Source organism: Opisthorchis viverrini, assembly GCF_000715545.1.
Source record: "Opisthorchis viverrini unplaced genomic scaffold opera_v5_128, whole genome shotgun sequence".
Lineage (NCBI taxonomy): Eukaryota > Metazoa > Platyhelminthes > Trematoda > Opisthorchiida > Opisthorchiidae > Opisthorchis > Opisthorchis viverrini.
The window spans coordinates 606179-621361 of record NW_008751782.1 but is presented as its reverse complement, the minus strand read 5'-3'; the positions used below and the strand labels follow the sequence as shown (position 1 = coordinate 621361).

At 42.4% G+C, this 15183-nt stretch overlaps 1 protein-coding gene across 1 annotated transcript in view; it reads right to left on the bottom strand.

The window, feature by feature from the left end:
* Window positions 1-4176: 4176 nt before the first annotated feature.
* T265_06201 (hypothetical protein) overlaps window positions 4177-15183 on the bottom strand; it is a gene marked incomplete at both ends in the record, with an annotated part of 23927 nt that continues 12920 nt past the window's right edge. The window contains 4 exons of the mRNA XM_009171409.1: window positions 4177-4555; window positions 7949-8344; window positions 13597-13725; window positions 13874-14105. Of these exons, the coding sequence (XP_009169673.1) occupies window positions 4421-4555; window positions 7949-8344; window positions 13597-13725; window positions 13874-14105 (892 nt within the window). The remainder of the gene's footprint in view (window positions 4556-7948; window positions 8345-13596; window positions 13726-13873; window positions 14106-15183) is intronic.

The following is a 15183-nucleotide window of genomic DNA, read 5'->3' as shown; positions in this document are numbered from 1 at the left end:
CTTGCAGGACGGAACCCAGCTTGGTTTTCACGGATTTGTCTCTCTCTCTCTCTGTGTGTGTTCAGTCAACCTTCGAAGGATAAGGCCAGAGAGCACCTTCGATGCCACAGCTAACAGGCTGACACCACGGTGGTTTTCACATATCGTCCGCGTACTCTTTTTGAAGATGGGGATAACCGTCGACATGCCCCATTCTGCAGGCACTTTCTCTTCGTCCCACATAGTGCCAATAAGCTTTGTCAGGTGGGTCACCAGGGATTTTCCGCCTTCTTTGAAGAGGGCTGGATACAGACCGTCCGGTCCTGGTGCCTTCTCACGTTTCAGCACGGCTATTTCTTATTTCATTTCTTCTTCTGAAGGGCGATCAAGGTTTACATTCCATTCGCCCGTATGCATTACCACCACTGGTTGTGTTGCATGAGGTGAAATACTCTACTCTTCGAAGTGTTCGGCCCATCTCTCCAGTGGACGTTTTTGCGAGTGAATTAATGAACCATCTTTTTCATTTATCGTTTCGCTGACCGTTGTTTTTCTAGAGCCAGTCGATCGTATCAGTTTCGACTTGTTACCATCGAACCACCAGCTTCACAAACCGGTTGGCGTATATCCTATTGAAATGCTTTGCCATCAAGCATACAGTGGTATCGAGAAGGATGACAGAGTGAACCGAGAAATATCAGTCACTTGAAACGAATAAGTCAGTCACGACATTTTTCCATCTGAGTTATTTCCATCAGTATGCGTCATATGTTCATGTATCCAAGTTCGTGTCAGTTAGATTGTCGTGAGCTGTTGTGCATCTGGTGTGAAATCGGTTGTATTTATGGAATGTCACGTGTTTGCACAGGATGTAGTTCATTCGGATGGAACCCCCGTATGACAGCCCCTATTGTCGTTGGCTTGTTCGCTGAGCTGAGCAATTTGATTGCAAACTTTTCACCACTAATCGAGATGACATCATCAGTGCGTTATTGAGTGGTGCGTAGCGGTGGGCTAGTCGTTGTGCACTGATGACGTCACCTCGACTGGTGATGAAACGTCTGCAATCAAATTGCCCAGCTCAGCGAACAGGCAAACGACAAACTACCCTACCTGAACTACCAACATTTTCCTCCATAGGAAGCTCCTACTGTAGTGGATAAAATTACTTGAACAACAAGTAAGTCCGTGGAAGTACCTAAGCAAGCATTTATCATAACCATGACGAGTGTTGTGATAAATATTTCAATCCTTCGATTTCCGAACACCAGCAGTTGTTGACGTCCATCTGTAAGCCAGTCCTCTGTCATCATGTGGGATAAGGGTTGCGCTTGTGCGCTGAGATTTGAGGGGATTAAAAACACTCCTTTGGTTAATGTCTGTTGTTTATTTCAAACGTTCATGTTACTGAGGCTGTCTTAAAAAGTACTGTTTGATTCTGATTTCTGAGCTCCTGGTTGTTCCGTCAATATACTTGAATATGCAGATCTACTATAATTGATAGATAAGGTTGGATACGGTTCTCCATTGGAAGGGGGCCAGGCAGGCAGGTGGTTTCACCGAATACTATTGATTGGATAGAGTTGTAAAATTCCTTTTAATGACTGTATTCTAACAGCCATTAGTAAATAATGACTTGTTATCTCCTTTGTACCGCGAGGCTAAGCACACCATTTCTTTTGGTGGGCATGACAAAAACTTACATCTTGCTTGAAGTTTGTAGTCGAGGTCTATGTGTCTCCGTACAGAGCTGCATGCAGTTACTGTTTCTTTAAGTATTTGCGCCCCACACTCTACTGTGTCTAGAGTGACGCACTATAATCTGCTAAACTGGGTCCAAATCAGAGCATGTCTTTGTTCAAAGTTGAGACGCTTATTCATTTCGATTTGTATTCGGAGGATCACGTTCAAGTAGGCGATCACATCATTCTGACCCGATCTTACGGCAAAATTTAAAGAGAGGCGGATACCACCTAGTAGTTAATGAAATTCATGTATACAGTCGTCATCTGTAGATTCTGTGAAGACATCATCACCATAGTGTCTAAGGATGACGAGTTCTTAGATCTGTAGATTCTGTGAAGACATCATCACCATAGTTCTTAGATCTATTTGCTTACTCCTGGTTTACGTGGTCCGTGAATGAATCGGCCAAGGGAAGTTCGATAGAGGCTGCCCCACTGCGACTCTAATAATGTCTATAAAATGTTCAATGAAACAGAGACTAGATACAGATACAGAGACCCAGAGGCTTAGGTAATTCGTCCGTATTAATAATAATAATAATAATAAATCCAAAAAAGTGTGAATCATGGAACAGAACGTTATCAAATAATGCTCCATTATCAATTGGAGTCACTACTCCAAATTCGCATTAAAAGTTGATACCAGTTTTCCGTATTCAGGGACAAATATGACGAATTTGGATCTCGCAGATTCACGCCTGTTTACATGCCAAGGATTTGGAAACTCGACCATCTAATGTATTGAGTGCGAGTGTATAATTGTCTTGGGTGGGAGTGAACCAGGTAGCAAAGGTTTTTCGACTGAACCCCTATCCATGTAAAATTTCATGTGTAAGTGCTTCAAGATAACGTTTTCTTTGCGCCACGCCAGATGGCTTTTAATCGTGGTATTAAAAGTGAAAATAACGCTGTCTAAACATTTGTGCGCTACCAAAAGGAAGGAAACCTGATATATTCGCGAGATACTTTATTACTTTAACTTCGTGATTCGCTCTTCAACAACAGACTTTCATGTACCAGCAGCAAAGATCTGCTAAAGGTTTCCAAAGATTACGTCTTGGTGTTCACCAAATGTTGGCTACGTAAATGTATTAAGAAAGCGCATTTATCTCCCGAGATGTGTGGCTGTGAACTGTGATTTCCGAAATGTTCCTACTTACAGAACAGAGAGTGAAAAGAGCTGGTGAGACTGCGCTCTACGTTGTTTAGTGTACGCTAATGCTGGGAGTGTATATCTATGCGTAGGAACAATATTTTACTTCCTCAAAACCTAAAGAAACGACAAGTATATGCTGGTGGCCCTCTTTCAAACGCTCCACTTCTATCCGACAGTGATCAACTGTGTATTTCGTCATGGAGCAACAACTCACCGCGTTCACGCACAATTTGCAACTCTCCAGCAAATCCGGTTAGCTCATTTTGGGTGACCTTGTGACCAAACGGAGGCTCGCCTTGGATAATAAAGAACTTCACTCAACTACAGAAAGACATCAGTAAGCTCAAGCAACACCAATAAATATCTATTTGCTATTTTGCACCGAAATTTTGTTGCGTGAACTTCACGCTGCATTCAAGGCATAGTCTTTGAAGGGTTGTCCTTCATATTCGGTGGGCCACCGGAGAAGGTTATTTTGTAACAGCAGAGTCCTGGATGTTCTTCACAATTTGAAAGGTTTGTCAAAATTACAGGTCCCCACTTCAACCCATTCGTCTCAATTACCGCAATTAATTTTCAGTTCGCGAATATACACTCATTTGGAAACTAATTTAGTTTTTTCGAGAGACTCACCTGGAACCCAGCTGAACCCCTCGTTTGTGATGAGTAGTACATCACAACTACTTACATGTATCGCGATATCTCGAATATCGTAGCGACTGAAACATGAGGCGGCCTGGTGCAGCACATTCAATTGCCTGAAAACATCACAAACGAGAGATTCAGCTGGATTCCAGGTGAGTTTCCCGAAAAAAAAACAAATTAGTTTGCAAATGAGTGCATTCCGCTAGTTCTGTGCAATTTGGTTTCAAGCAGAACGTAAAGTTGACGGAAACTCGATGACTTCACCTACCTGATGAGCCCCAAATAGGACGAAACCGGTCGTGGGCTGTCGACGGATTTTCAGCAACCTTTTGAGTAGTGTATCGCCAATATTTAGTTTTCAGTTCATTCACATCATTACTGGAGTCCAGAACCATCCCTGAGCAGTTTTGAACCGCAACCGAAATGTTCTTGGCAAGCCATATCTTCAAAGAGAAAACACCATTTTGTTAGTCTGATTATCCTATTTCAGTGGGCCAATGAGACGGCTTAGTTTGGTCCTGTTTGACCCCCGTTGCACAATGCCGACAACGAAACCTTGTTCTTATTTCATTTACTTTGCTTGGGTCGGTCATCTTACCAGAAATTTAGACAACTAGCTTTCCAACAAAATAAGCTGCTGTATTGTAGTACAACGGGTTTTGTTTTTCAGTTTGACAAACTATCACTTCATAGGAAATCTTTTATGGGATAAATTTAGTCGATTGAATGAAGTTCAACAGTAAAGCAAATAAAACGAATACCTGCATGTGATGGTCAAACCATACGACAGGTGAATTCATATGCAATAATAGGTTACGGTATTCAAGGCTGCAAACGGTATGATTCTGTTCACAGGTTTAAATTGTCTTCACGCCAATATTAGAGTTTGATGAGTTCACGTGTCGGTTTTCTTTCGCGACGCATTGGCACGACGTCTCGGTTGTGTAACCGGAAGATTCAAACGTTCATCGGCGTTTGCTCCTGTATGTTTGAAGGTAATAATGCGCCAGGCGTCTGCAAGACATTTTTGCTAAAAAAGAAATGAAGGGGGAATAGCAGCAGAGTGTTTGGGATTCCTTTGCTGGTGTTGAGCAACAAATGCTCTGGAGAACGTCATTCGGTTTCTTAATCAAGCCAAACTTTTGCAAAAGCACATACCACTGTTGAGCACTTCGGCCAAAATCACCCAAGAACTGAACAAATAAACCAAGCAGTTCGTAGTTTGTTTCAAAATCACATTTGAAATCACAGACTCCGGATGACTTAGTGTTCCCCGTTACCACTTTGTCATTAATCCCCCCGAAGCATATGAAATGGACGTTTTCTCCAAAAAAACGTTTCCTAACAAAAATTTACAGGACAGTATCGTCGTTCAGGTCCCTTCTCTGCAGCCACCATTTTTACATCCCGAATCGAAGTTTCAGAAGGCTTTTACGATGAGATTCCTGAAAGTCTCCTAAAGTTGCTACTGAAATATACCAATAGAAAAACGAGTGTGATGGTTATTGCTCTAAAAAGAGCGACGAACAAGCGTCAAGTACAATAATTTTACAAGTTAGCTTCTAGAAGAAAGCTAATCTATTTGACCACATGAGTCACACTGACTTTCACTAATTTCCTCAAGGTCTGATTATGCCAGAAAGGCCAACGGAAAGCAGTCCGACGAAAAGTAAGTAGTTCCTCACTACAAGAAATCTGATCATTAGGCATTCTGGGGCTAAAGTGGTACTGTCTAATGGGACAGGAGTGTGAGAGGGACATTACTCAAACAACTTAAAGGTTCTCAAGCGGTTGGAATATGGTTGAATTACTTTTTGCCGCAAGGCAAACACAAGAGAAATTTTGTGAACGAAATTAACCATTCTGTGAACCAGCGTCACCAAAGACTTTGACCCAGTTATCGGGGAATCATCATGGGCCATATTAAAAAAGCTTGGCTACCTGGTCGAAACTTACAAGCTTTTCAAAGTCTGTTGTGCCGGGATGAAGCCCCGGTGCAGATGTGTGGGATTATTTTGAACGAGTTCGGTGAAGGAGTGGGGCAGGATCCTCTACGCACGTCTGTACGTAGAGGCTCCGCCATTGCATAGATGGTATGTCGACCTACTGTGCTCGATCGAAGTGTTTGCTGGCAAAAACACAGCTGTGCCCAGCGCCCATAGAATTATGTTTTCTGATGACTGCTCTTTATTTATGCATTCTGAGGCGGGATTATGGGGCTCACTACAAAGGTTGGTCCGCTTAACTTTCAGCATTCATCATTTTGCAATGCGAAGTTTTCAGCTAAATGACTGTGAGATATCACTGATATTATTATTGTTACTATTCATACAACATCCTCTTGGATTACGCAAGGAGATCAATTTTCGTAAAGCAGTGTCCTTCAAAGAGCAAGTGTCGTTCGAACTTGATTCAGTCTGATTTGAAACTAGCATCACTGTTGAGGCCGTCTAAAACGATTTTCCAAAACCCACATCCTAAAACAAAATGTTTATGGTCAGGTAGTAAAAGTGGAATAATATATTTGGGATACCCGGAATTCCATCACGGAGATAACCTTAAGGTATGTATGGAAAACTATAATTTCCAAAACCTGGCACTTGACAGAGAGGTCACCAGAACGGTTGTCTTTGTACGCGTCAGCAGCTTAAAGAGGCTCAGTCTCTCTAGTATAGCCTCCCGTATGTGGAACTGCGCGACATACGGACGCATGTGTCTTGATACGATCGGCTCTCGTGGTCGCCAGCGTACACAGTTTTTCACCCGTTATCGGTACGAGCGTGTACCAAAGTACGGCTGTTCCAGCTGCTTCAGTCATCAAAGATAGGGAGAATAGGGGAATGACAGCCATACATTAACGACAGCAGTTGTGCTAGTCTATTGAGGCTGAGTAGTTCTGTTTGTGTGGTAAAATAGGGCACCTGATGTTGAAGTTCTGCCCGGATTTAAATGGCCCTCCCGACTAGTTGGGGTGATGAGAGTTGGCCAAGGTTACCCTTCGGGAGTGCGAAAGCACTCCCCGAAGACGGTTTCGAAAGCTGTGAGCACAGTCTCTTTAACAGTTTCCCAGCCGTCATCCGACCCACTATTAATAGAATTGCACCCACCGACTCCTGGAATTTCTAACCAACTCAGCTAGATAATGTTGGGGTATAGTGATATTTGGCAGGTGAACTGAGTGACCTTGCACCAACCAGCGTGCTTCAGAGGAGGGGCGGTTAGACACACGTATCAGCAAAATGTCGGGTCATGGACAAATGGTGTATTTAAAGATGAACGACGGTCGCATGTGGAAACTATCCACCGGGAACTAATTGCCAAGTGGTTCAACTGAGTCCAGGGTTGTTTTGTAACACTGTCTGAGCACTTGTGCTGAAAGTTTATGCTAGCTGGAAACAAACGCTCTTAAACAGCTAACCGGAAAGGTCATTTGTATTGCGTCCGTGGTGAGTGTCAACCCCCAATCGGCCATTCAGACGAGCTCCTCCTGGCTTAGTTGGCTAGTCGCTTCCAAAAGGCCTTGGCACGTCGCATGGTCTACATCACAACCTAGGGCTTATGGGGAGAATTCTGAGCAGTTCAGATCATTCGTGGTTCTCCTACTCTGCACAGAACTCCACTATTTTGGTTACCATTGTCCGGCAGATCCATGCTGGATGTCAATCTTACACGTAGGCCTACCTCACTGCCATCTTTAAAAAGCTGATTTTATGGTGTACTGTTTTCTACCCTGCATCCTGTCAAAGACTGTGAGTTTCATAATCACAATGCGCAGACCGAGCATTGGGTACGAAACTCGCATAAAGTCTCGCAACTCTGCTTCTATTAATATCCATGGGTTTATATAGGTAGAAATAATTTACTGATACATAAAATCCAATCCAAAAGGACAATAATAATCTCTTCCACTCGTATGCTGAGTTTAACTTCATCCCGGCATTTCTGGATAATTCACTATGAACCGTTTTCCGAAAGAAATCCACCACAAGCTGCCTTTTACCTATTGTTCAAGCCTACAAAGAAATCTCAGTCAAGTAAGTTTGTTTCCTGCATCCTCCTACTGTTTTGGCTGGTCCTGTCGACGACCATGTCATCATTATCGCATGCTTTAGACGTTCAACAGTTCAAAGTTTCCGTGAGATCATTGGAGGACGATTATAATGGGAGGATTTTTCATGATTTACGAACTAGATGTCTCCTGTTAGGTGATTTCTTCGTGCGACATGGACTGTAGCACACTAGTCTGCAGTCAGCGAAGGCGGAGGGGGGGGGGAGCGGAGTGATGAAACTTATTGGTAACTGAATGAGTATGTATAGAGTATGCATATATTTGTATGTGTATGTATGTATATATATGTATATATATGTATGTATATATAGAGTGTGTATATTCAATCAAATAATGCATCCTTTAAAAACTTACCGGAATCAGGTGTTCCCACTCGCCATTACTCTCGATGGACTTCAACTCGCTTGCTGTCATCAAACCATATCGGATTCCCTCCATCACAAGCAAAACTGTCCGCCGTACTTCTGTTGCACGCTTTCTCGTAAACATTGCTGAATTCAAACCCGCTGCAGAGCTATATTTGTTGGTTACGTATGGTCCCTTTGCCGCTGCCATCGCACCTGAAGCTGATCGGCTGCCTGTTTGGTTAGCTGTTGTCTGATAAGCCGTTTCCAAATAGGAATTTGCCCATTCTGCTGCCACGTAGAACAGTTCTATTTCTTTCATTGCAAGGTCATCACTTTTCAAAATGGTCAGCATGGCGCCAGGCGTCAGAAGAAAAATTGTGGGGTTATTCGGATTGAGCAGTTCCTGGGTAGTGTGTAAGGATCAGGATAAAATGAATTTAATGATGCAAGAAGCAACTGAGGACGAAGAGTTTATGTCTCAAAGTGAGTACAAAGTTTTCAACCAGATTTAGCTTTTTTGCCTTTAACAACAAGGCCAGAAATGACAATCAGACCTTCTCACTTTAATTTTGAAATGTGCACAGAATGATTCCAACGTATCATTGTGAATCATTGCATCACTGAATTTTCAAGATGAAACGAATGAAACTCTGGATGCAAATCGCTCAGATGATTTTAACACGTCACAAAACTAAATAATTTTTAAATCTGAGTACGACCAGTCGGGTAACACGTATTGCTATCGTCCCTAAGTTGGATAGCTCACGCACTGAATTGACTGGATGGGATTACGTGAACCCGTGACAGCAGCATATGATCTTATGGTCACTGTGTGGTGTGGTCATCTGTCAGCAATGTGCACTAAAATGACGTTCTAGCTAGTGGAATTCTCATGAACTACACAGCTAGAAACCAGAACGACAAATGCGGCAGTGTTACGGGGTTGCTTTCTTGAGACCAAAAGATGATCCCGCCTGGTAAGAGAGTAAGCAGGAACGGTTTCAAACACACAGATGCACTAATTGATCCAATGTTACCCTACACAAATTTGATAATGTTGTGTGGCTTGTGTTGATCTGAGTAAACGGGGGAAATTCGCATCTTATAGTGCGGGATATGCGGACAAAATAGTCCAAGTGCATAGAGCGCGGATGAAGATGCATTGCGTTAATTGTGTTGATGGTTCAATTCAGGCATTCGTCAATTACTACCCTAGGAGATTCATACTACCTTTAGCATCGTAGTCTGCGTAACTATATTCCCTTCTTGTGTGATTTAGGCACTGGTTGCACCTTGTACGACAAGGAGGTGCACTTAATAAGGCGTTCAAACCGAGGAAGGTGTGTCCAGCTCAGAAAGTAAAAGTTGACCGTGGGATTGGAGTGTGACCATTTAAATCCACACTGAGGGTGTTTTGGTGCGGTGCTCCGGTTGGTGCAGCACGTAGTTCGGCGAACTAGTCATTCGGGCCTATTCGTCGACAGGAAGTGAGGTGACAAAAGGGATTTCTAACATACAAGCATGGAAAATGGTATAACCGGCGATCTCGGTTTACCCTATTTTTCAAATTGACCTTCCTATTGTGACTTGGACGCGAGTCATTAGTGGCACCAATACGGACGAAAAATCTAATAGGATATCAGCTTGGGCTGGTGATTGACTCTGAATACTACTTTGCTGGTTTGTTGAAACCTTGTTACAGTTCAGGACGAAACTGCTCAGTGATCAGAGAGCGAATTTACTGACCGAAAGGTCCGTGGTTTGAACCCAACCTCTCTACCCCCACTTACCCTGTCTAGGCTTGAGCAACCTAAAAGTATCCCAGCCCTCATGCTTTCTCCGGGTGGCATGGCGGTTAGGCACCGAAATTTTGTTACAGCTGAACGATTATTTGTTTCATTTTTTGTCACACTTCAGTATTTTACGGTTTCAAGTAAACAGGACCAAAAAGCGTGGGTTCGCAACTGTTGTCTAAAGTGGTGAATACATTTCTGGGGGACATGTGAAACATTAACCAGGAGCTTCCAGCACAAGATGTACCGAAAAAATTGACTCTTGTCAATAGAATAGGCTTTTCCACGTTAGCTGGGTGAGGCAAACTTAATTTGATGATAATAGCATCGAGGGGATATTCTAGTGAATGGGTAAGGCATCATCAGTAATCGATTTACTGTGGATAAAGATAGTGAGACAAGTGCTTATTTCGTAGTAAACCTTTCCCAACACGTGTTGTCTACTTACTCAGAAGGGTTAATTTTTGACTATCCAGATAAGTTCTCGACAAGGAAGGGTAACCACATACCAGTCTATATACAAGGTGTCTCATAATAAACGCAAAAAATAATACCCAAGTTTCAACTTTAAAGTTGACTTTAAAATTTTTATTTTTTAACGTAAACATACAAACATTATGGAGGTTTATTTCTAAAAGATTTAAAAAAGCGTGCCTTCCTTTTATGGCAAGTTGGAGGCGGTATGAGATGTGGGACACAGCATGTTTAACTTCATGCGCCACTCTTGCACACTCCTCTTCAATTCTTGCCCTTAACTCCACCAAATTCTTCGGTTTATTTTCATGACATACGCGAGTCTTGACCATTTACCAAAATCAATAATCCAGAGGTGTGAAATCGGGTNTTCAATTCTTGCCCTTAAGTCCACCAAATTCTTCGGTTTATTTTCATGATATACGCGAGTCTTGATCATTTACCAAAATCAATAATCCAGAGGTGTGAAATCGGGTGACTTTGTGAGCCAAAAGTTTGGAAATCCACGAGCAATGACTCCCTCATCACAAAATTGCTCTCGGAGGTAAGTTCTCACTTGGTTTGAGTAGTGGAGTGGAACGGCATCTCGTTGAAAGACGGTCGATGTGCTGCTTGAGTTGCGCGATAACATGCGTCTACAGCATATGGAGGTAACTGTCCCCGGAAACCGCAGGAGACACTTTGAGGAGAATCCCATCCACATACAAAGATTAGGGGAATGGAGATTATGGGTGAGGTACTCGTGAAGAGCTCCACAGGACCGTATCACGCAATTGTGCTTGTTGATTATGCCATTCACAGAAAAAATTGCTTTGTTGCTCCATAAAATGTTGGGAACAATTTCTTCATTGTCCAGCCACCAGTTAGCGCACGAGACTCGATGCTCCTTGTCCTCTTCCTTGATGTTTTGTAATAAAGTGGAACTATACGGGTAGAGCTGAAGGTGGAGTCTCATAATACGATGCACGCTGGCGCGGGGACACGGGAGACACCTGAGTTATCGACGAAGATGCCATGGTGCTCTGGGACTGAAGTTGCTCGACGGCATTCTGTACTATGGGCACTCTTTCATCACTCAGAGACCTTTTCCCTCTGCCAGGAAAATCTAACACAGATCCAGTGGACTCAAATTTCGCAATCAAGCGTGCAATGGTCGACACGGTGAAAGGATCTTTGATGAGACTATGTTTGGTTTTGTAACCACGAAGTGAAGCGGTGGCGCTTTCACCTAGGGAATAACAGAGTCTCACCATTTCAATGCGCGTACTGACATCCATCGTAGAAAAAATGACAACACTTGCGCACATAACCTCCTTTATGTGGCTACTAATAATAAAACATTTTGTTATCTTTCCTATAATTGACCACGTTTAATCGCCCAATTAACCGTTGCGTCTATTATGAGACATCCTGTATAAGCATATTTATAACCTATAGTTAAAACCATACTTTCTCCAGGCAAATAATGGTCGAGGACAAACAGTCCAGAACAGTCCACCTGAAACAGAAATTATCAGAAGGTGGCTGGCTTAGGAAAAGAGGCCAAGGTCTAAAGAGACTGAGCTTTACAGCCATATGGCAACATGCCTGTGATTATGAAAATATTCTCCGTACTTTCCGGAGAAGACTGGATGCCATCTCAATAACACAAACGCTCTAATCTGGCTTGGCTTGGTGCGTGGAATCCCCATAACCGTAAACAATTAAAGTATGCCTGATATCCTCCTTCTGTCAAGGTTGAAAACGTTCTATAGAATAAACCTACTGCACTTAGTGAATTAATCTTACACAATATATAAGTCCAATAAGGCTAAGAGAATGCCTATTGCCAACTTCTTTCAAAGAGAACGGACCAAATGTACTGTGCTTCTCTGATTTTGGCGCTGGTCATCACGTTAAGCTTTCAAGATGACCACAAGAACCTCGAACTATCAATCTCTCTTCCACGTACAAAATAGATAAAGAGAACGATCCCATCAGATGAGTCATTCATTTACTGGGGGGTTGGTAGTGAAGACAGCCAACTTCATGTAATGTAAAATAAATGTGCACTGTACAAATGCTGAACAGCTACACTGTTCATCGATTAACCACGGTTCAAGTTTCCATACATCATACTTTGCCTTCTCAGATCCCCTTCCAAATCCAGCACATGTCCATTGCTTTTGTCCGATTCACAATTACAGGAAATTTATACCTTCAGTTCCGTGACTAGTAGGATACTGTGAGGCTTCACATACCTCTCAAACTTTTGAACGTAGAAAAACAGTTTTCCGCCAATACGGGTTTGATTCTAGTACACTTGGTAAGAAGGAAAAAGAGCAGGTCAACTCTGAACAGAAAAAAAAACAAAATGAAGAGCGAAAACTATCATTTCTCAATTTTGGAAGATGTTCACGATCCATGTCAGGATAGGATCATGACTTTTCTTGAAACTTTCGATACAGCGCTTGTGAATGGAAAATCACCTTCTTTTGAAAGCAGCCAGTGCAGAATTTGACATGAAGACACTTCCTAATAGAACATTATCCATCTGAGCCAAATTAGGTGAATGCCTAAACATTGCAAGAAAAGTCGGACCACATATGTTTGGTCGGGCCGGTAAGATACTAGCCTCGTTGAACACCTATTAGCCGTATTCTACAGTCCTGGTGATCAGTCATTGGACTGTGTGAAAGTTCATATTACTGTCAATAATTTCGCACTACTTCGCCAAGCAGTTGCCGATATGTTTGCATCGTATGAGTGGTGTTCAAAACCATATTGATCAACAAAACACTGCGTATGCAAGATGGTTCATGGGGTTCTTGGAGAAAGTCACAATTATATCCGATTTCGTACCGTTTGCAAGCCGTAAAATTGTGACACCATATTGTTTTTCACTCTTACTAGTCAGGCTCTCTCCTCTACATGTAAAGATATCTGACATCTCACCGTTAAACGTGGAAAGTTGTGAAAGAAAACAACAGTTTTCTAGGTAGTCTTGCGGAAGAGAAAGCTGAGTTTGGGGAGTTTTGTTTCGTAGAACCGAAAATAAAGTGCGAGCTTAAAAGTGGGTCGCGATACATTGACTGTGTCTATGGGATCATGCCTATTCCAAAATTTTAGCTGAAGTTTGGAAATATACACATCACTTTGAATTTTGCCTATGAACCCCAATCAGTCTGACTGTTGGTCCCAGTAAACAGTTAGTTAGCCATCCGACGGTTCACAATACCGGTCACAGTGACTTAGTTAAAAGTGGCTAGGAGCTTATAAAGAGCTACAGACACAAATGTGCACTCTTTAAAGATTGTGTGGGGTGTTTGCACTAAATTTAGTAAACAATTTGAGGCTCAACGTATCTTAACAGAATTTTAGAGAGAAAGTACCATCCGAGGTAACTTACTTGTTCGAATTGAACAATAAAAGCCATGCATGCATTCTTCAGTTCTGAACGTTTGAACTTGACCGCGATGTTAAGAACTTCAAATACTGTGCGGCGGTCAATCGTTTCAATCAGATGTTCTTCAGTCACCTTTTCGGAAAAACCAAATCGTAGCTTTTCCAGATTTGGAGAAGAACACCTACTTTAGCCAGTTCCTGTAACTGAAACTTGAGTGCCGTGCGGAGTACTTCGTGAAGCTTGTGAAAATGTTCTACTCGACATCTGATGTAGGACTTACTTTGCTTGTTGGCATATTTTCGAAATTCATGCGATTTGTATACAGAAATTGTATCAAGATGCGGAATACTTCAGGCTCGCAACTTTTCAGCACGTGAGAGCTTTTCGGAGATTGCATCAAGTCACCCGTGTTTGGAAGTAGCATTTTGCTGATCGCAGGACATCGAGCTGCAATGATTGCTTTGTGGCAATTCAGTGTAAAGCCTTTCTGGCCAAGCAGAAAGCGGGTATCGCTGTGACGTAAAAGTAGAAGGCAAGACAAAGGAGGCATTAAGAGAAATGAATCACTTGCAGGCTATTTCGCCTGAAGACAAAACCATTGGATGCAAACTTCCATTGCATAAAGGTGCACTCGATATCACGTTTCTCATTAGCTTAGTTTTTATCGCAACACTACCCCGTCAAACACAGTTTGGATGAGGGGGAGGGGCAATTTTGAGGGCCTACAATATTTTCACTCCAATCCATTCTCATGGAAACAGCCAATCAGGACTGAACAGGGGGTATTACGTAGTTCCTTAAAAAACCAGTTTAGCCTTTAAGGGGGAGTAACACAATCCAACTGACCGATGTCGCTCATCAAGCTAAGCGGTTGACACTATCAGCATTGCTGATACACTATGATGCAACGACATTGCGCAGTTCTTTATCGTACTTGACCCGCCTTGGCTAGTAAATTGGTCTAAGACAAGCATGCTGCGCTAGTCTTTAGACACGTCTAATAGTCAAAATGGACGGGATTAGTCAGAGCTAACCCGATATTGATCGAGTTTGGTTGCCACGGTAGAGTAAATCTTCTTGTTGAGTAATCTGGTTTTGTAGTTACAATACTCACAATTCTCGTCTGCTTGTTTCTACTAGCTCACATGATCATTTGATGAACAAACCACGTTGTACTGACCAGTATTAATGAAACACAATAATAGGCTGTAAATTATTTAAAGCAAAACGGAATGTAGGCACCAAAGCTGTTCGTTGCACCCTGATACACGTCTGTTTTCCTCGCTCCTGTGCATACAAAGGACAGTAGGATTCTTTTCAGTCATTTCTCTCACAATGAGACGCGTTGTCGTGGAGGAACTTTTCTGTTTTTCAAATGAATCTTCAATTGGTAAAACCATGTGTCGTACAATATTCACGGCTAATTGATGTCAGTGGTGTTCGTGCTGTCAGTTTCTTTCCAGATTGTCTGATTGAGCGATTGGAAGTGTAGACACTTCAGAGTGCTTGAAATAGGTCTGCGCTAGGTTCCCTCACTCACTCATTCTCTTTCTCTTCTATTCAGTGTAGGGCTTTTAATATACTTATATA